The sequence below is a fragment of the Armigeres subalbatus genome, chromosome 3 (genome assembly GCF_024139115.2).
Source record: "Armigeres subalbatus isolate Guangzhou_Male chromosome 3, GZ_Asu_2, whole genome shotgun sequence".
In the NCBI taxonomy this organism is placed as follows: domain Eukaryota; kingdom Metazoa; phylum Arthropoda; class Insecta; order Diptera; family Culicidae; genus Armigeres; species Armigeres subalbatus.
The window spans coordinates 366,581,332-366,604,170 of NC_085141.1; the positions used below are offsets into that span (position 1 = coordinate 366,581,332).

Genomic DNA, 22,839 nt, shown 5'->3' on the forward strand with positions numbered 1-22,839 from the left:
CTCCCGACATGGACATAGCAAAAATAGTTCATTTATTTGTACAGATTTCTAGTTTTGTACATTATGTAAATATTGTGAGGCTACTTTACTAAGGTTTCTGTTGATCAACAGGATTTTAACGCGAAACGTTAACGTTAATTAACGAATTTCGTTAACTTACTTACTTACTTATGGATCCTGTACACCTCCGGTGGTGCAAAGGGCCGACTTGAAAGATCTCCATCCTGAGCGATGCCCGGCTATCGCTTTAACCTGTTGCCAGGTTAGATTTCGGTCGACTTCTTTTATTTCTTTATTGAGGCTTCGCCGCCATGAGCCTCTGGGTCTGCCTCTGCTGCGATGTACCGCTGGATTCCAGTCTAATGCTTGCTTACAGATTTTGTTTCCGCCCCTACGTAGAGTGTGGCCGACCCAGCCACGACCCACTTCCGATCCCGAATTTCAGTTGCTATCGGCCTCTGGTGACAACGACGATGGAGCTCGTTGTTTGAGATCCAGTTGTGAGGCCACCAGGCCCGAATTATATACCGCAGGCATCTGTTAATGAACACCTGCAGCCGTTGAGTGTTCTCCACTGATACACACCATGTTTCGCTAGCGTATAACAGCACAGATTTCACGTTAGAGTTGAAAATTCGTATTTTGGTGCGTTCACTTATCTGCCTGTTTCTCCAGATATTTCTTAAACTCGCAAAGGCAGCCCTTGCTTTCTTGATCCGTGCGCCTATGTCGATCTTGGTGCCGCCGTTTGGCTACCAAGATATTGGAAGCTTTCAACATTCTCCACTGGTTGCCCGGCTACTGTGAAACTGGAAGGAGTCACCGTGTTTACATCCAACGATTTGGTTTTGTTGACGTTGATGACTAAACCTGCCGAGGAGGAGCGATCGGCAAGGTCGTTGAGCTTACTCTGCATATCAGAGCGCCGTTGCGCGAGTAGTGCAACGTCATCCGCCAATTCGAAATCGTTTAGGTGCTCCATGGTTATAGGCTGCCTTAACAGCCCGCGGTTTGGTTCACGGTCAATCGCATCTACCAGAATCTCATCGATTACGATGAGGAACAGTAACGGTGATAGAATACATCCTTGCCTCACACTAGCTACGACCCGGATTGGGTCGGACAGGACCCCATTGTGCAGCACTCTACACGAAAAGGCCTCGTACTGTGCCTTGATGAGGCCGATGATATTCTCAGGAACCTCCTTGCGTCTCAGGGCGCCCCACATATTCTCGTGATTGAGACGGTCGAAAGCTTTTTCGTAGTCAATGAATACCAAGTAAAGGGACTCTTGGAATTCGTTGACCTGCTCCAGAATGATGCGGAGCGTGACAATATGGTCCACACAGGATCTTCCTGCACGGAATCCAGCCTGCTGCCGCCGGAGAGTCGCATCGATCTTCTCCTGAATCCGGGCTAGGATAATTTTGCATAGAACTTTGAGAACGGTACACAGCAACATAATGACTCGCCAGTTATCGCATACAGTCAGGTCACCCTTTTTGGGCACCTTCACTAAGATACCTTGCATCCAGTCGACCGGGAAAATTGCGGTGTCCCAGATATTACGAAATAAACGATGCAGTAGTTGAGCGGATGTCATGGGGTCAGCTTTGAGCATCTCGGCTGATATGCGGTCGACCCCTGGGACTTTATTCGATTTCATGTTTTGGATGGCTGTTTGAATCTCTAGCAGTGATGGAGTTAACGTGGAGTAATTACGTAATTATGGAGTTAACGATAACCAGGGCATTTAACGAGCCATCGAAGTTTGCGTTGAACGTTGAAATTAACGTCAACGATTCAACGTAACGCCGTTAAATGTTAATTAACGTTAACAGCCTTGGGAAAGACGCATCTTTTGATGTAATGAGTTTGATGATTAATTCACTTAAAAGTGAGATGAATAATTCTTTTCACCAAAAACATAAATAGTGAATTGATCTCTTCAGAAAATATTACGAGATACTTTGTAGAACATTCCGAAGCTCTATTAAAAGTATCGAAATATGAGGGTTATCTGAGGATGACCCCCTTTAAAACAGTTTTTTTTCATGTAGCTTTTCAACACGATTTTAACATTTTCGTGGTCTTCTACAAAATTATTTGGTCCAACAAAATACGCGTTTTGATTACTAGAGTTTCTACCTTTTAAACTAACAAAATTATTCAAGTTTTTCCATTATTTTTAGACTAACTTTTACCTCAAGTAATTCTTTCCTGCGCAAAATGGCGCAGTTGGTTCGGGTGGCATCTGGAAGCCCTAGGTTTCTTTTCTAACGGACATGTGAAACCCTTTGTAGGCAAGAGTGGGTACATCTAGATTATGCCAAAATAAAGGAATTATTATATATCTCTGTTTTTTCGTTATTTAGGAGAAGGATTCATACACTTTTGTTTCTTAATCCGAGCAAATGCAAAATATGGAAACAGAAAAAAGCTATCATATATTTTTTGATCACACTAAGCAACTGTAAGGATCATAAAACTTCAGTTGGAAATAATTCTTCTAAAAAAATCTGTTCGGCTGTATTACCAATTCGGGCCAATGGTCCATTCGGGCAAATGGTTTTTTCGTTTGGTTTCGTTTGGGCGTTAGAATTCGGGCGGATGGAATTCGGGTCTATGTCATACGGGCGTTTGTGATAGAATCCTCTTGTCTACAAAAGGTCGAAAGGACGAAAGATCGAAAGGACAAAAGGTCGAAGGGACAAAATGTCGAAATTACTATTTTGCTATCTAAAACCGATCTGAACACATTTAAGGAAAAAAAAATAATTCGTTTTTTCATGAATTTCACGTTTTTAGAATTTTTTGTTTCTTGTATAGAATTATTTTTTGACGAGATTTGAACAAGTATTCAACTTTATAGTATTGATTAACATAGGAAACTTTTTGAAATCTGAGTAATTAAAAATTACAAGAAAATATCAAAGCACCCAGTCTAAAGGCAATGTTGTGCATTAGGCCTAGCAACACTTTGATGAAAATGTTTCCTTGGCAACATACCTCTGAAGAATAGCCTATATTTGAAAAAAACTGAAAATTCTAGAATCAAATATAATCAAGTGAAACACAAATAAATGTAAATATGCGAAACCCGAAAGAACAGTCTATGACTAAAAAAAAGGAAAAAAAAATCTAGAATGAAATAATATTAGGTGAAACACAAATAAACATAAATGTGCAAAAAAATGGTTGATTAATTCTCGACGTTTGACCTCATTTTTTTTATAATATCGACATCTTAGGGAGCATCCATAAATTACGTAACGCTAAGAGAGGGGAGGGGGTGCTTACCTAAATTGTGACAATTCATACAAATTCAACTATTTCATACAAAAAGTTTGACATAGGGAGAAGGGGGGATTAAAATGACCATTTTTGGCTTTACGAAATTTATGGATTTTCACTTATACCATCTCACCTTTTAACCCTTTGACCTTTCGACCTTCGACTTTTTGTCCGTTAGTTCTATCTTTTGTTCTTTCGACGTTTCGTCCTTTTGTCCTTCGACTTTTTGTTTAGACCTTTCGACCCTTCGACCTTTTGACCCTTCTACCTTTTGACCTTCGACCTTTTGTCCTTGGACCTTTTGACCTTCGACCTTTTGTCCTACAACCTCAACAAGAGTCTTCTGATTGTTGTTAAAATTGTACACTAGAGTGATTCAAATTTTGACTTTTTTGCCCCCCGATGTTTAAACGATTGCATTTGCCTTTTTATTAACCCACCCTAATTTTTAGCTAATTTGGATGTAAATTGAGTGAGCACGCGCGGTTTGAAGTTTGTATGAAAATTACTATGAAAACAGTAACTTTCATGGAAAACCGTTCTCTAACGCTTCCTTTTAAGCTTTCCTTTTAAGGAAAGAGGCCGTCTTTGTTGCGAAACGATTTGATGCTCGCAATAAAAGTTATTAAGGAAATACTGAGACGTGGAAAATTTAACACGAAAAACATTAATATCAATAATGAGCATTTTTGTTTTCTTCATAACTTTGCTTCCAAACGAGAAGTTATTTCACAACAACAACGACCTTTCAGCTTGAGAAGTATTCTGTGTAGGTATTGTGTTGATTATATTTAAATAGTTCATGGGCCACCACACGGAACGGTCTTCCACATAAGGGTCAATTTTCACAGTAATTTCCATACAAACTTCAACAGTGTGCACAGTCAAATTACATCCGAAATTGCTAAAAATTTAGGGGGATTATTAAAATGGCAAATGCAATCGTTTAAGCATCGTGGAGCAAAAAAGTCAAAATTTGAATCACTCTATTGTACACCCTAGAAAAATGAGAGTTTATTATTTATTTATTTTCTCAGACTAAAGCCGGAGTAGCCTGTGTAGTGCATAAAAGTACTCTCCATTCAGCTCGGTCCACGGCTGCATGCTGCCAACCATGCAGTCTGCGGAGGGTCCACAAATCGCCTTCCATTTGATCGATCCAACTTACTCGCCCTGCACCTCGCCTTCTAGTGCCCGTCAGATCACTATAGAGAATCAAATTACTGTCCGACATTCTGGTTACGTGCCCTGCCAACCTTCCATTGAATCTTCCGATTTTAGCGATGTGAACGATGGCTACATAGTTCTCCCAATATCTGATACAACTCGTGGTTTATTCGCCTCCTCCACGAACCGTCCGCCATCTACACCACCATAGATGGTACGTAGCACTTTCCTTTCGAAAACTCCAAGTGCGCGTTAGTCCTCCACGACCATCGTAGAGCACTACCGGTCTAATGAGCGTTTGGTAGATATCCAGTTTGGTACGGCGGCGAACTCTATTCGATGGGAGCTTCTTGCGGAGTCCAAAGTATGTACGACTTCCTGCCACGGTGCGTCTCCGGATTTTTCTGCTGGTGACTTAAGTTGTTCTCTTTTGAGCTTCTTTCTATCAGTTGATGAATAAATTATTTGTGGGCACATTGTATTCGCGGCTTTTCTGGAATATCTGGCATACGACGAACACCTGGTCTGTGGTAGAGCGTTCGCCCATGATAGGAACACCTTCCATCAACTCCTGCGGCAAAACCTCCTCCTCCCAATCTTGGTAATCACCCAGTACAGCGCTCTAGCCAATGCATCACCACCGTATTTTAATAACTTTGCTGGTAGTTGGTCAACCGCACGGGCTTTGTTGTTTTTCAGCCGGCCAATCTCCTCCTGAATTTGTGGGCTTCGTGGCCGTGCGGTTAGCGAAGACAATCGTTTAGACGCATGGGAGCGTGGGTTCGATTCCCGCCTGGTAAGGGGGAAACTTTTCGTGATCGGAAAATTCTCCAACGGTCCACTGGGTGTTATGTATTCTGTCCGTTGTATAGGTGTTGAGTGTTCAGTCTGTACGACCTCTGGTCGAAGACGGTGTTCCTGTCTTTTTTAATTTGCTGGAAATCCGGAGCTGGAAAACGTACTTGCGCGCGTGCTTTCAAGTTCGTCACCATGCCGCCCTAGTTTCCTGCCATATCGTTATTCAGGTGCTCTTCGTAGTGCTGCCACCACCTTTGGATCACCTCACGCTCGTCCGTAAGAAAATTTCTGTTAATGTCCTTACACATGTCAAGCTGCGGCACGTGGCCCTTACGTGAACGGCTCAAATTCTCATAGAACTTTCATGTGTTGCTAGCGCGGTACAGTTGCTCCGTCTCTTCACGGTCTCGATCTCCCTGCTGTCGCTTTTTCCTTCAGAAAATCGAGTTTTATCTGCTTCGCGGCCGTTTGTATAGTGCCTCGTTCGTTGTCGTGCAGTATTGCAGCAATCTCGCCCATTTTTTTTTAAATCTTTCGTTTATTTGGAAGGCTCATTTGCCGTGAAGCGTTACGGAGCCGAAATCAAGTTTAACAATACATTTCTTGATTCTTATACTTAGTGTTAGTTTGAGGGAACCGAAATACTCGCGGTTTAGTCGAGGTTAGAGAATACAATAATACAGTAGGAAAAGAAAGGATTTTGGGGTGCTTAAGTAATTACGATGCTGATGTTCACAAAGTTGACATTCCTCGCATTTTTACATATGTAACTGGACAAACAAACTTTTTTTGGGAGACAACGACGAGAGGAAGACATACGGAAGGGATTAACGACAGACATTGAAATGTACAACAAGAGGAAGACATTCGATATGGTACGACAGACCATTCCCTTGGGCAGACAATGATTAGGTACAGTCTTACATCAGCAACTTCCAAAAATTGGTGGACCAGGGACATGTACTCGAGATCAAGGCCCGGCTTTGGTTGTTTTCCTCGGACCCGGAGATATTCAGTTAGCGCAGATCTGGGGCCACGATGCTCCTCGCACGCCCACACGACATGATCGATGTCCTGATAATCCTCGCCGCAAACACAGAGATTTCCTTCCGAGAGCCCCACTCTGAAAAGATGTGCATTTAAAGTGTAGTGATTGGACATTAGACGACACATGGTTCGAATGAAGTCACGTCCCATTTTCAATTTTTTTAACCATGGACGCTTCGACACCTGCGGGCGAATTGAATACAGCCATCTACCCAACTCCCCATTTGTCCATTTCTGTTGCCAGCTGTTCAAGGTTTCCTGACGAACTAGTGTGCAAAATTCATCGAGGGTGATGTTCCGATCGTAAATATCACCTTCAATAGCGCCCACCTCAGCCAAAGAGTCCGCTTTCTCATTTCCCGAGATCGAGCAATGAGAAGGCACCCAAGCCATGGTAATTGTGTAAGACCGTTGTGATAAGGTACTCAAAGCTTTCCGTATCCCATTTCCGCTGAGTGAATAGTGAATAGTGTATAGCTACTAGCTCAGCATTATATACGGAACAAGGCTCTTTGAGCTTGAAGTAGGCGCTATGAAAAACGTTGAAAACACCGAAACCTGTGGAGTCATCCATTTTTGATCCATCTGTGAAAAAGCTTCTCTCCTCACTGGCGTGCCCGTATTTGCTTGAATAATGGAGGTATGACCCGCACAAAGGAAGTCTGTTATTCCATGAACCTCCTGCTTCATGGACAGATCAAAAGTAACAGAGGAACTGTAAGAGTCTAAAAAGTTAGCACGGCTAACTAATTGAACCGAAGATGGGCTTACCTCCAGCGTCATAAACCAGTGGTAAATACTCATGAATCGAGATTGAGGGTTTTGTTCGAGCAGCTTCTCGAAGTTGTCAAGGACCAATGGATTGAGAACCTCACAGCGGATGAGGAACCGGAGCGATAATTCAGCGAAACGATCTGTTAGTGGCAGTACTCCCGCAAGTACTTCCAAGCTCATCGTATGTGTCGAATTCATACATCCTAACACGATACGGAGACAGCGGTACTGAATCCATTGAAGCTTCAGCATGTGAGTTTTAGCCGCGGCCTGGAAGCAGAAACGACCGTATTCGAGTACCGACAAAATGGTTGTTCGATACAAGTCATAAGATCTTCGGGATGCGCTCCCCACCATGTTACGGTTATGGATCGCACGAAGATGATCCGTTTCTGGCATTTTTGTGTCAGATACACATTATGCTTCCTGAAGGTACATTTCGAGTCGAACCAGACCCCGAGGTATTTAGAAGACATGCTATGAGTGATTGTCTTACCCATCAGTTGAAGCGGGAACTTTGCCGGCTTATGTTTTATTGAAAAGACAACCATCTCAGTTTTCTCCGGAGTGAATTCGATACCCAGCTTCGTAGCCCAAGTGGACAAATTGTTCAGAGTATCTTGCAACGGTCCTTGCAGATCAACTGCGGTTGGCCCCGAAACGGATACAACACAGTCATCTACAATCTGTCTTAACGAGCAATTTGACATGAGACATTCATCAATGTCTCTGACGTGAAAATTGTAAAGAAGGGAGCTTAAACATGAGCCCTGGTGGAGACCCATGAGCTAATTCGTGAAGTTGCCGAGTTACCATGAGAAAAACTCATACGCTTCTCTGACAACAAATTGTACAAATAATTGTTTAAAATTGGTGAAAGTCCACACGAGTGAACCAATCTCGCCCATTTTGCATTCTTCTCTTCCACTTACTGCTAATATTCGCCGTTATACATGTTTTTTCTCTGATCCGGGGCACCGTGCTTGAATCATTGTTGGGTAAAACGCAAACCAAATGTGACTGTCAAACGTATTGACTGCGTTCGACGATTGCTAATCAGTTGCGTCCGTATGTACTTCTGCAATCAGTTGAGTAGATGGCAGTAGTGAGTCAACGTACATCAGTTCAAAAGTCTACACAAGATTGTCGATAAAATTTGTTCAAGCTTAAATATCTGTTACCTCTGGTAGAAGGTAGCCGCTCGATGTCCGCTTTTCCACATGTTCTGTCCTGTCCAGCAGATTTCCTGCAGCGCTACGACGTTGAAGTTGCGGGGATCTAATTCTTCGTAGATTATCCTGTCGCAACATGTGAAGCCTAGCGACTTGCAATCGTGATCCTTTATCCGCCGCCGTTGGTCGTTGTCGATTGTATCGAGTCGTATTATATATCGTACGTAATGGTTGTTTTTAAAGGTGGCTTATTGGGCCTGCGCAAACCTCTTGTCTCGTCGGAGGGCCGTCGTGTCAGATCTGTTTAGCGTCCCACCTAACACCAGGATTTGGGCTTGTGCGCTTTGAGCAACACGCGGTCACTGATTGCGGATACATACAGATTTTTATAGAAGTTTAACAGAGCCCACTGTCAAACCCCACCATATCCTAGGCAGGCACCACAACTCGCAGATGGCCTGGGGAGGGAGCCCTTGGACATAGTCCCTGCTGCCCCTTTGTTTACCGTAATGCTTGCTGAACTTCGTATACCCAGGTTGAATTTCTGGTGCTTAGACAGCTTTGGAAGGGTACTGAAATCGTTCGAAAATGCCTAAGCGCCGACATTTTCCGACCACACTCCGCAACCGATTTTTTTTCCAAACGATCGTACAGTTGCGCCACCCATTTGATTCAAAAAAGACAATTCAACCTGCTTTCCATTTCTTTGATTTAATTAATATGGAAACTATGAGATAAAGAAACGGAACATTAACCCTCTATAAATTGGCTTTGCATAATAAATATAAATTATCATTGCATTTCTGTAATTTATTTCTTATGAACTTAAGAACAGGAATTCTTATGAAGTTCATTGTCAGAAGATAATATTGTTCCTTAAATCTAACGCGCTTTGCGTAACTATGTAATACCTATTACACAAAACCAGTTGTATGCTATTTTTGCCCTTTACTAATAGTTCTATTTCATTTTGTGATTTGACAAAAAAAATACCTCATGCTTTGTTCGGGTTCTTTCTTTTCAGAGTACACGAAAAAATGCCTAAAAGTAGGACTGGAATGGTGCAAGGAGCAGCGCACATAGCGCAAGCATTCCTTCTGCTGTTGCTGGTTGGCGGCCAAACGACGTTTTTGCTAATCTCGGCCAAAACCATGAACAAAGAAAGATGGTCCCCGCAGGGAGAAGGGCGCGATACTCTTTGTCCTCGGACGCGGCATGCCTTCGGAGGATCAGCCGAACAGCGGGCAGCCATCGCGGAGTGGACCGACACCGTCGGCCCGGCAACGGTACTCGAGGAGGAATCGCCACAGCTTATGGTGGCCAAACAGAATAAAATGAGGTTAGTTTTGTGGACATTTTACTGAATAATTTTAAAATGAAACCGACTATAATAATTTTTAGGTTTGTTTGATTTTGGTGGAGAGAAAAGATGTTTGGTTTAATTAGTTATAACAACAAAATGCTATCCTAGAAATGAAGTACTTTTATAAGATGAAACATTTATTTTTCAAATATTTTTATATTTTTATCGAAATTTTATACTTAAAAAAGTGAAATATTAAATTTAAAATGTAGGAGTAAGCTCTATGCGGTAGACTAATATTGAAGAACTATTTTTGGATATTATCTGCTATCAATGCAGCTAAACCTCACTCCATAATTTCCAACTTGTCAAAACTCTCGAGGAATCGAGCTTCGCAAAGTCCTGTTATAGTTTCACTAATTTTAGAAGTTTTACGGCCCAGCCGCAGAACGTGCCGATGCTCTTGTTGTGACGATTATTGCCACTCCGCCGCACACTCACCCCCTTCCGCGAGAGATTCAAGAAGATCTCAAAAAAGCACTCCGCATCACATCAAGTCCCTCAATGAATGGGAAGTTTATTTCTTTTTGCGAGTGGGCAATATCGTGTTGACGATGGTTTTGCTCATTCATGTTTGTTTTGTAATTTCATCGTGGCTTTATTGTATTTCGTTCGTTTCTCCCCCGTCATCCCATCATTATTGCATTCATCGTGGACTCGTCATCATCGCGCAGTGCCAGGAGTGTAGTGTCCCGAAAGCGGCGGCAGTTCAATGCGCTTCCTCGGCTTCCTGCTTATATTGCCACTGACTGTGGGACACAGATTCAAATTTAACTCAGCTTAGACTGATTGTACATTTAGCAACACTAAAACCATAACAGGTTGAAGTAAAAAACTGTCGGAATGGCAACGTGATAAACATAAAAATGGTTCTGGCATCACTAGCACTTTTAACAAACTTCTTTGGTTTAAAGTATCTATGAAATGCACACAGTAAGATAGGATTGGGACCTCGAGTTTACAGATCGATGTTGGTTTTGACTATAGATAGTAGACTATCTATAGTTTTGACGGTTCAATTGAAATCAAAATGACGTCTTTCTTTGCATATCTTTCATACTAATATTTCTACTGTATATGTTAGTGATAGACCTAAAAGTCAATCATTTTCAAGATTAGACAAGTTTCGGTGATTGCAAAGCTTGTGATAAATAATAATGGCTGAATCAAAAAGTTTCCGGCTTCGTAATGCCCAATGGCAAATGAGCCTTATTTTCAGTTAATTATGAAGAAGATCGAATTGGTGGATATCTGTAAAATTGATCTGAAAAACTAACATCTTAGGGGCAAATTTGAGTTCAACAGGTCTGGGGCTGTCCATAAACCACGTAGACTCTTGAGGGAGGGAGAGGGGTTTCGAAAAGGTCTACGATATTCTACGAAGGGGGACGGGGGGGTATTCCAAAAGTCTACGTAGACTTTTTGATTAAAGCGATTTATACAGCAGCTTCGTGCGAAGTTCACTTGTTGATTTTTTAGGATGTTCCGGTTTTTTATTTACTTTACCAATATAATCTCTTGCTTTTCTCCTTAAAAATTTAATGAATTTCACTAAAGTAAACGTCTGAGCTACGGCTTGAAACTATCATGGATTTCACCAGGGAATTCTTCTGTATTGAGCAGGAAAATTCTCCAAAGTATTCTATAAAAAACTTCTAGGGGTTTTGAGAAAGTCTACGAAAGTCTACTAGGGGGGACGCGGGGGGTTTGAAAAAGTGAAATTTCGGTCTACGTGGTTTGTGGACAGCCCCTCTTGAGAAAAAATCCAAAAGGAACATTCATGAATTACGTAACGCTTAGAGCGGGAGGGGGTTACAAGAAGTGCGACGATCTGTTTTTGAATTATTTTTGATGATATTTACTAAAAGTGTGGCATAGGAGGAAAGAGGGGTTTGAAAATGGCCAATTTTCGCGTCACGTAGGTAATTAATAAATATTCCCAAAACCCCAAAACAGTAATTTCCCACACTCCCATTTAGTTGTGTGGCCCATTGTGCCTCCGTTGATGATGACGTCGTGGTCTCACTCCACGCGCGGCGATGGACAGAAGCTATTGAGTTGATGCCGTAGAAGAGCCGGGATGATATTCTTCTGTTTGGGGTAGGTACCCATCATTTGTGTGAACGGATAGCGACCTGAAAATTCGGCATGGTTCCGGTGTAACCGCAGAAGGAACCAGATTCTCATCTTGCTTTTGTTTTCATTTTCATTTTTTGCTGATGCTGCAATTATCGCACACCATTTCTGAGCAATATTGAGTCGCGGCAATGGATCAAACGTTGGCAAAACTCGGTGCGAATTGTTCATCGTCGATTGCAATACCCGTTCGATCGAATTCAGGTCATGAAGACGAACTTAAACCATAAATAAAGAAATCAAAGGAATCGTAAAGCTTCTCACGGAGGGTTGCATGTTTATTCGATCGGCAAATCACTTGAAGTCAGTAAACGGCAATCAATTAATTGGTTGAAACATCACGACTGAAGCCGTCATGGTTTGACATTTGAACCTGTTACCGCCTGGATATCGCCATTCCATATATGAATCTTATCTCAAACTGTGAGAGAAAACTGTTCATATTTGCTATGAAACTCGAGGCTAGGTTGCACGAGCAACCTTGGAAATAGTTTTTCCTGTTTATTTGTCGTACGTGACCCCCGGATCGATTGTCGCATCCAATTACGTTGAGATTTTTCTTTTACCAGAGGCCTAGGCTTTCGCCTAATGCTGAAAAAGGAAAGTGATTATTATATTTTGCTTTTCTTTCCCGAAACTACAACATATAGCACGCAATTCTTATAGCGAGTGAATTGGTTAGTACATATACATGTGGACACACTCCAATTCAAGAGGCTTGCGTATGATTGTTATGCAATAAAACGAATAAAATATCAACATTGTGGATGCTGCATGGAAATCTTCGCAGCTATGAATTAGCATGTCGGTCGAAATAAATTTCAAACAGGACTACCGACTATATGTGATACTACGAAAAGTTCAACAGAGAATACATAATATTGGGAAATTATGTATGCGCGTTGAAGACATGTGTTTGTAAATGGAAACCCAAAGCGGTTCTCACTTCTACTGCCGGGAAATTTGCAACATTTCACAGTTTTTTGAACATATATAACGGTTCGAACATAATTTTCTTGATTATTTTGCTGGGGCTCGCAGTCCGCCGATCCGGCGAGGATTTGATTCAATCAAAGTCAATTCCCTATATTTCGGCTATTGTCACCCAACATGGTCATTAATTTATGTACATTACGTGGAAGATTTTGATTTGAAAAATGTATTGGAGGTAGCCACTTTCCTTCGATGGGACTCGAACCCAGACTAAAATAAATCTCCATTTTCCATAAAAAATTAGGAAGTTGCCAATACATAAATTAGGATATGAGCAATAACTTACTTACTTACGGATCCTGTACACCTCCGGTGGTGCAAAGGGCCGACTTGAAAGATCTCCATCCTGAGCGTTGCCCGGCTATCGCTTTAACCTGTTGCCAAGTTAGATTTCGGTCGACTTCTTTTATTTCTTTATTGAGGCTTCGCCGCCATGAGCCTCTGGGTCTGCCTCTGCTGCGATGTCCCGCTGGGTTCCAGTCTAATGCTTGTTTACAGATTTCGTTTCCGCCCCTACGTAGAGTGTGGCCGACCCAGCCCCACTTCCGATCCCGGACTAAGCTACGAAGGACCTCCGTCGGTCTTCGCAACCTAGCGGCTACTGAACGAGCTCGAGATTCCCAAATTGGACGCATAGTCAAATCACTCGCAATCCATTTCTCAAGCCAATACTTCCACATGTGTATTGTACACGTCCACATTAGAGGAGCATACGCATGTGGAAGTATTGGCTTGAGAAATGGATTGCGAGTGATTTGACTATGCGTCCAATTTGGGAATCTCGAGCTCGTTCAGTAGCCGCTAGGTTGCGAAGACCGACGGAGGTCCTTCGTAGCTTAGTTGGTTAAAGCACCAGTCTAGCGTACTGTAGGGTCATGGGTTCGAGTCCCATCGAAGGGAAAGTGGTTACCTCCAATACATTTTCCAAATCAATATCTTCCACATAACGTACATATTCACATATGAGTTTTCATAACATTGTAAATTAACGTCCAAGTCGGGTGGTTTAATCCCCGGAAATAGGCAATTACCTTCGATTGAACCAAAAAAAAAAAAATAACTAAATCAATATGAGCAATAAACAATTACAATTTTTTTCACAAAACAGATAGCTTTTTTTTATAAAAAATTTAAAATTATCCACAAAATAATATAAAAAATAAATAAAACTGAGCTTTTTCCATTTATAACCCCTTCTTTAAAAGCGTTTAAAGTTCATGGAAACTTTTATAAATTTTAATTTTTTTTCTTTATTTTTATAGTATACTAGAAGAAGTTTTATGGGGCCTTCCTTAGCCGCGTGATAAGATGCGCGGCTACAAAGCAAGACCAAGCTGAAGGTGGCTGGGTTCGATTCCCGGCTCGGTCTAGGAAATTTTCGGGTTGGAAATTTTCTCGGAAGTTCCTCCAGGAATTCCTCCAGAAGTTCCTCCAGGAATTCCTCCAGAAGTTCCTCCAAGAATTCCTCTGGAAATTCTTCCAGGAATTCCTCTGGAAATTCTTCCAGGAATTCCTCCGAAAGCTCCTCCAGGAATTCCTCCGGAAGCTCCTCCGGGAATTCCTCCGGAAGTTCCTCCGGGAATTCCTCCGGAAGTTCCTCCGGGAATTCCTCCGGAAGTTCCTCCGGGAATTCCTCCGGAAGTTCCTCCGGGAATTCCTCCGGAAGTTCCTCCGGGAATTCCTCCGGAAGTTCCTCCAGGAATTCCTCCGGAAGTTCCTCCAGGAATTCCTCCGGAAGTTCCTCCAGGAATTCCTCCGGAAGTTCCTCCAGGAATTCCTCCGGAAGTTCCTCCAGGAATTCCTCCGGAAGTTCCTCCAGGAATTCCTCCGGAAGTTCCTCCAGGAATTCCTCCGGAAGTTCCTCCAGGAATTCCTCCGGAAGTTCCTCCAGGAATTCCTCCGGAAGTTCCTCCAGGAATTCCTCCGGAAGTTCCTCCAGGAATTCCTCCGGAAGTTCCTCCGGGAATTCCTCTGGAAGTTCCTCCGGGAATCCCTCCGGAAGTTCCAAATTTCAAATTTCATTCCTCCGGAAGTTCCTCCGGGAATTCCTCCGGAAGTTCCTCCGGGAATTCCTCCGGCAGTTCCTCCGGGAATTCCTCCGGAAGTTCCTCCGGGAATTCCTCCGGAAGTTCCTCCGGGAATTCCTCCGGAAGTTCCTCCGGGAATTCCTCCGGAAGTTCCTCCGGGAATTCCTCCGGAAGTTCCTCCGGGAATTCCTCCGGAAGTTCCTCTGGGAATTCCTCCGGAAGTTCCTCCGGAAGTTCCTCCGGGAATTCCTCCGGAAGTTCCTCCGGGAATTCCTCCGGAAGTTCCTCCGAGATTCCTCAGGAAGTTCTTCCGGGAAGTCCTCCGGAAGTTCCTCCAGGAATTCCTCCGGAAGTTCCTCCGAATTCCTCCGGAAGTTCCTCCGGGAATTCCTCCGAAGTTCCTCCGGAATTCCTCCGGAAGTTCCTCCGAATTCCTCGGAAGTTCCTCCGAATTCCTCCGAAGTTCCTCCGGAAGTTCCTCCGGAAGTTCCTCCGGGAATTCCTCCGGAAGTTCCTCCGGGAATTACTCCGGAAGTTCCTCCGGAGTTCCTCCCGGAATTCCTCCGGAAGTTCCTCCGGGAATTCCTCCGGAAGTTCCTCCGGGAATTCCTCCGGAAGTTCCTCCGGGAATTCCTCCGGAAGTTCCTCCGAGAATTCATCCGGAAGTTCCTCCGGGAATTCCTCCGGAAGTTCCTCCGGGAATTCCTCCGGAAGTTCCTCCGAAGTTCCTCCGAATTCCTCCGGAAGTTCCTTCCGGAATTCCTCCCGAACTGCCTCCGGGAACTCCTCCGGAAGTTCCTCCGGAAATTCCTCCCGAAGTTCCTCCGGGAATTCCTCCGGAAGTTCCTCCGGTAATTCCTCCGGAAGTTCCTCCGGGAATTCCTCCGGAAGTTCCTCCGGGAATTCCTCCGGAAGTTCCTCGGGAATTCCTCCGGAAGTTCCTCCAGAATTCCTCCGGAAGTTCCTCCGAATTCCTCCGGAAGTTCCTCCGGGAATTCCTCCGGAAGTTCCTCCGGGAATTCCTCCGGGAGTTACTCCGAGAGTTCCACCGGAAGTCCCTCCGAATTCCTCCGGAAGTTCCTCCGGGAATTCCTCGGAAGTTCCTCCGGGAATTCCTCCGGAAGTTCCTCCGAATTCCTCCGGAAGTTCCTCCGGAAGTTCCTCCGGAAGTTCCTCCGGAATTCCTCCGGAAGTCCTCCGAATTCCTCCTGAAGTTCCTCCGGAAGTTCCTCCGGGAATTCCTCCGGAAGTTCCTCCGAATTCCTCCGAAGTTCCTCCGGGAATTCCTCCGAAGTTCCTCCGGGAATTCCTCCGGAAGTTCCTCCGGGAATTCCTCCGGAAGTTCCTCCGGGAATTCCTCCTTAAGCTCCTCTGGGAATTCCTCCGGATGCTCCTCTGGGAATTCCTCGGAAGTTCCTCCGGGCATTCCTCCGGAAGTTCCTCCGGAAGTTCCTCCGGAAGTTCCTCCGGGAATTCCTCCGGAAGTTCCTCCGGGAATTCCTCCGGAAGTTCCTCCGGGAATTCCTCCGGAAGTTCCTCCGGGAATTCCTCCGGAAGTTCCTCCGGAATTCCTCCGGAAGTTCCTCCGGAATTCCTCCGGAAGTTCCTCCGGGAATTCCTCCGGAAGTTCCTCCGGGAATTCCTCCGGAAGTTCCTCCGAATTCCTCCGGAAGTTCCTCCGGAATTCCTCCGGAAGTTCCTCCGGGAATTCCTCCGGAAGTTCCTCCGAATTCCTCCGGAAGTTCCTCCGAATTCCTCCGGAAGTTCCTCCGGGAATTCCTCCGGAAGTTCCTCCGAATTCCTCCGGAAGTTCCTCCGGGAATTCCTCCGGAAGTTCCTCCGAATTCCTCCGGAAGTTCCTCCGGGAATTCCTCCGGAAGTTCCTCCGGAATTCCTCCGGAAGTTCCTCCGGAATTCCTCCGGAAGTTCCTCCGGAATTCCTCCGGAAGTTCCTCCGAATTCCTCCGGAAGTTCCTCCGGAATTCCTCGGAAGTTCCTCCGAATTCCTCCGGAAGTTCCTCCGGAATTCCTCCGAAGTTCCTCCGGGAATTCCTCCGAAGTTCCTCCGGGAATTCCTCCGGAAGTTCCTCCGGGAATTCCTCCGGAAGTTCCTCCGGGAATTCCTCCGGAAGTTCCTCCGGGAATTCCTCCGGAAGTTCCTCCGGGAATTCCTCCGGAAGTTCCTCCGGGAATTCCTCCGGAAGTTCCTCCGGGAATTCCTCCGGAAGTTCCTCCGGAAGTTCCTCCGGAAATTCCTCTAGGAATTCCTCCGGAAATTCATGCAGGAATCCTCCAGAAATTTGTTGGAACTTTTTCTTCGGATGTTTCTCCAGGAATTCCATCGCAAGATCCTCCAGGAATTTCTCCAAAAGTTCCTTGAAAAATTCGACCGGGAGCTTCTCCAGGAATCCCTCCAAAAGTTTCTCCAAGAATTCATTCTAAAGCTCCTCCAGGAATTCCTCCGGAAGTTCCTCCAGGGATTCCTCTTGAAATTTCTACAAGAATTCCTCATGAATTTCCTCAAGATTTTTTTTAACCCAAAACGGCTACGCAGTCTTTAAGGATTAAAACAAGATTTATATTTGTCCAACGTTTCGACACAACCCCGACCCCGTGTCGAAACGTTGGACAAATATAAATCTTGTTTTAATCCTTAAAGACTGCGTAGCTGTTTGAAGTTAAAATAACAATAAACAGTCGATCATTCGATAGTTCTTCAAGAATTTCTTTGGAATTCTTCTCAAGGTGTTCCTTCGGAAGTTCCTTATGGAGTTCGTCTGGAAGTCTCTCAGATAATTCCTACGGAGTTTCCTTCACGATTTTTTTTTTCGGAAGGTTTTATTACAAATAGTCCAGTGGAATGTCCGCCACTGATTTTCAAAGAATTTCTCCTGGAGTCCTTACAGAAATTCCTTCAAGAACTCTTCATAATTTTTTTTAGAACTTTCAGCAAGTAATTTTTCGGTCTCAATGTTCTGTGGATAACGGAAGATGAATGACCTTGTCCTAAAGAGATGCACGCAGATTACACCGGCACTATTCATTCGAGCTGGCTGTAGATTTCAATCGCCTCTCCTTCTAGGATCGACTACAATGAACAATGGCATACGTGCTCCGATTCCTCCACAGCTCAGCTGAAAGGCACTAAAAATACACTGGACAACTATGCAAGGCTGAACTTGAAGCAGCAGAAGTCGCAATCCTGAAACTTACCCAGCACGAATTCTACCCAGATAATATGGCAGCATTCTCACAAAAACTTCCGAACGAGATTGGTCAGGAGGTCATAGGGAATCGTAGTCCCATCTACCGTCTGATTGATTGATCTTGGTGCAGCCGCTTCTAGTTAAACTAGGAAGATCCAACGATAAAAGATGGCGAAGAAGCCAATCAAATACATACTACGACACCAGATTTACCATGGACACTGGACAATCAGAAAGTTTTACCAGTGCTAACACTAAATGAACCTTTATTCCACCAGGAGCACTGCGCGTGGGCGGTGAAGCATACTCAGAAAGAAAACTCAACGACGAGGGGCTGCATAACCTGTTTGTGGAGCTCGAACACATGATTAACTCAAGGCATCCGATCTTTCGCTTAACTCCGGAGAAACAAAAGCGCATACTCTAAATCACATCTTGTTGTTAAGCTCATCCGGCGTAAAGGAAATCGGAGTACAAGTAGTAACCACCGTACACAGTAAACCTATCGAACGGATTCGTCGAGAGATCATGTGAGTAAATACAATGTGTGCTCAATGCCGAGGAGTTGATGTAGGTCGTGAGAAGAAGTAAGTACACCGAGTTTTTAATGCATTTGATTCTACGCCCCCACAGAAAAAAAATTATTGTTGAACGATACATCGGTAAAATGTGTTGTGTACAGGAACAAGAAAAGTCCACCAAAAGTCCAAACGTTAAGTAAGAATGATGAATATATCTAGCAGGTCACTATGCCATGAAAAGCTGGAATCGGTATCGCTCCGTGGCTGTAATTAAATAGGTAATTGGCGCCTTCATCATCATCCAACTGGCGAGTAACGACAAACGGGAGTACATTTCAAATCACTAACTAGTTAGAACGAAGAAAAATCAACAGAAGTGAAATATTTCCTTTTTCATCGCTTCGGCAAACTGTTCCACCAACGACGATTCAAATTAATTCCCACTACCTAAATGACATCTGTGTTGTCGGTCGCTGACACTCGCTGTAACTGCATGTTGTAAACCAACCCCTCCCGTGATCCACATTTCCAAAGAAAGCTTGGAATAATATTAATCAAACAAGACGACAAAAAATTGTTTAAACTAAAAAGCAATTTGATACGCTGCGCTAAAGTACACTTTTTCATTCTCTGGAGGACAGTGGTTCAAAACGCTCTAGTGGTAGTTTAACATGCCTCTACCGTACAAGTCATACCCGAGAGATAACATATGGAAATGAAGAAGTTTAGCAATATAATATATAGAAGCCATATTTTTTATACACATTTTTTTTTACGTATTATTAAATAGGGTAAAGTGTCCAATAGTGGACCCCCAACCAATAGTGGACCCTCCAGCCATTTTTGCATTATTACAGTACAATGTAAACATTTTGCTATGAAATTCCATCGGGAGAACCTACCTTACAGTCCTATGATTTGATCACTTGCATTGTAAATGCTATGGATACTAAAATTAGATGATTTTTTACAATTCTTAAAAAAAATAAACACGAGAGGGTCCATTAAAGGAATATTTTGGTGGGTCCATAATAGGGAAGAACCACTTAGGACAGTGGCCCACAGTATTTCAGGCGGAAATATATGCAATATTAGAATGCGTGTTATTATGCCTGAGGAGAAAGTATAAATTTGCAAAAATATGTATTTTCTCTAAAAGCCAAGCGGCACTTAAGTCGCTTAATAACTACAATTGTAACTCAAAGCTAGTGTGGGAATGCATTCTGGCTTTGAAAAACTTATCCATACGCAATCGAGTCTACCTATATTGGATCCCAGGACATACGGGTCTAGAGGGAAACGAGATTGCTGATGAGCTAGCCAGGAATGGATCTAATGAAAGGTTCATTGGCCCTGAGCCCTTCTGCGGGATCTCAGACTGCTCTGTAAAATGGAACTGAACAAATATATGGTCAGTCAAATCACATCAAACTGGAATGCACTTCCCCATACGAGCCAATCCAAAAGGCTCGTAACGATTAACCCCAAGAAAACCCAACAACTATTAGGTCTCAACAAAGGGATCTCAACATCTACACCGGTCTAATAACTGGACACTGCCCTGCAGATACCATCTACAAAAGATCGGAGCAATCCAAACCTCAAATTGCCGCTTCTGTGACGAGGAGAGAGAAACATCAGAACACATCCTCTGCTATTGCAGTGCACTCACCCAACGTAGGTTCAAAGTTCTCAGCAAGCCCTTTTAGGGCCTGCTGACATATGGATCTTATCCCCCAAGGACGTGGTTGGCTTCATAAAGCTAGTCTCGCCAGAATGGGGGAGTCACATACTGTAACTCAGGATCTCTATTCATCAATAATAGATGGTCTTGAGTTCAGTCGATACCAAGGTATCTCAGTGACAAACATGTTACTGAGATAACTTGCGTATTTCACAGTAAAAGGGTATATCACAATAGTCCTAAAATCTGGACGCAGTGATCTTCACCCGACAAACGAGGAGAATAGGGAAGAAGAACGTCCCGAAACGAAACATGAAAATCAAATGAAGTGTCGACTATAGGGCAGCAATTTCCTATTATGGACCCCCAGGGGGTCTACTATAGGGCGAATTCAGTATGACTTTAAAATGTTAATTTCAACGAATAACGTCCTGTATTTGAGTGTTTTATGCATGTATCGTGAAGAGGAGATGCAGAACTTGTTATTAAATACCAAACAGAATTAATATATTGAAAATTTCTACTCCTTATGATTGGAAGGGCAAAATTCTGCTACTAGGGGGTCCACTATTGGTAATTTTACCCTACATGCATGCATCATCTATGCGTTCTGTGTTTTAATAATATAATTCTCCTTTTTTGCTATGACATCGTTATTTGTTGATACATTTCAATAGCCACTGGCAGTTATCATTTTCCTCTGGTTGAAATGAATTATGTAGGAAATGACAAATATGCGTATTACACCGTCTCCCCTACTACCGCGTGGTTAACTCGATCAGCAGTGGGTGAAAACGCATGCATCGCGGTTGCAGTTGTACCAAGAATCAAGTTCAAGGGTACAATCGTAGATTACGTAAAGGTATAATCAGATGGAAGATTGTTTGACAGTCAAATGGTTTGACTAATTTATTTAAGAATGAAAAATTGAATACACTGCTTTGCAGAAAAATGCAGATGATCCTTTCCGGGACGATAAACCATAGTGCAAAAATCGGAACGGAACGATGTGCTAGTCCGAGCAACCGTTCATGCGGATTCCATGAAAAATAAATAGTGCAAGTGTATAGTGCTCTATTTATTCAGAAAGAATAAAAAGTACAATTGAAGTCGCGCAAGAGCCACTGGAACACTAAATACACTAACAAGAAGCAAAGAGGAACGGAAGAAGGCAAGTTACTTGTGCGCCATAAAGCACTTACTGTCATTAGGACCATGGATGGTTTGCATTGCGACTACCGTTTCCTACCCCGGAGCACTCGAGGAAAGACAAACAATGTTGCACAAAAGTAATGTTCCGTCTTCGCAAGTGGTTTGTTGCTTCCTTTTTGCAGGACGGCGCTTGAGATGCGTCTCTGGGTTTAGAAAAAAAAGTTAAATAAAATAAAAATAGGAACGAAGGCAACCATACCCCTCTAGGAGAACTTTTCAAACCGAACTGAGCTCTGAAGTAAATGCATCTTCGTTCCATTTAGAGACGACAACAGCGTCGTCGGCGAGGATGCTTTTTGCCGCTCTGAAAGTCCACGTGGTTTACTGCGAAATGATGCACTTAGTCGTTGTTGCCAGGACATGATGCAGTTGTTTACCTAGCAGTAATGGGCAAAGAGTTTTCAACCAATGGTCTGATAAATGTGGTAAAATTGATATTTTTTACGAAGAATGATAGCTCATCGATCATGAGGATGTGGGCTAGAAAAAAATCTTAAAACTCTCTTCGAGATGATTGATATACGAATACTTTCGCAAACCAGGTCAACAAAGCCTGAATGATATAATCGAATGTGCCTACATGAAATTCTGCAGGCGCTTCAGCGTGCACTCCACCAGGCCCTTTCTAGACACACTTCAAGACTTCAAAATAATTGTTTTAATGATAACATCAGATTTGTCCTCCCAGGTATCGAGTAGAGCCCACCAATTTCTGATAGGTTGAGGTTGAAGGCTATTTCGGCGGCTTCATCCGATAAGACCGGAAGACAACATGGTCTTCCTAATTGGCTTTGTAAGTTTGGTCTTGTTGCCCTGATGAAGTACGTACAGGGGTTGGACAGAATGATCGGGACAAGGACATTCGATCAAAATTGAAATGATCATAACTCTGTGAAATAACAACATATTTCTTTGATTCTTCCAGGATTCAACGGGAAAATTCATCTAGTTTTGGGAAACTGGGACAAATTCATGTTCAAATCGTTCTTAGCAAAGTGGCCAAAGTTATATTTTTTTTCATAACAATGCAAATATTTATGTTGTAGTAGGGTCGCGAGCAAAGGCGTAGGATTGCCAATCCGGAGATGGCGAGTTAGATTCTCGGTCCGGTCTAGGATGTTTTCGGGTGGGAAACATTCTCGACTACCGGGGCATAGTGTATCCATTGTACTTGCCACACAAGATACATACTCATGCATCGACGGGCATAGAAAAGCTTGCGGTGGTCATGTGTTCTATATTTGATCAGATATTCAGGATCAGGTTTCTTCTCTTATTTACTAAATGATACTCTAAACTTCCACGGTGAATTCTTCTGATCTTCTTTGATAAATCGAAGTTATTCAAAAAATGTTTTATAAGTTGAACTGAACAACTTTTCTGAATCTCCCGAACAAATATTTTCCAGTTCTACTGATTGAAGGGAACTTGAAGTTCTTAGAAAT

The 22,839-nt window shown here is 43.3% G+C and overlaps 1 protein-coding gene across 1 annotated transcript in view; it reads left to right on the top strand.

Annotated features, from left to right (window-relative positions):
- The window catches only part of LOC134226348 (uncharacterized), a 103,480-nt gene that overhangs the window by 29,139 nt on the left and 51,502 nt on the right, over positions 1-22,839 (top strand). The window contains exon 2 of the mRNA XM_062707068.1: positions 9,277-9,591. Coding sequence (XP_062563052.1) covers positions 9,290-9,591 — 302 coding nt within the window. The 5' untranslated portion in view covers positions 9,277-9,289. The remainder of the gene's footprint in view (positions 1-9,276; positions 9,592-22,839) is intronic.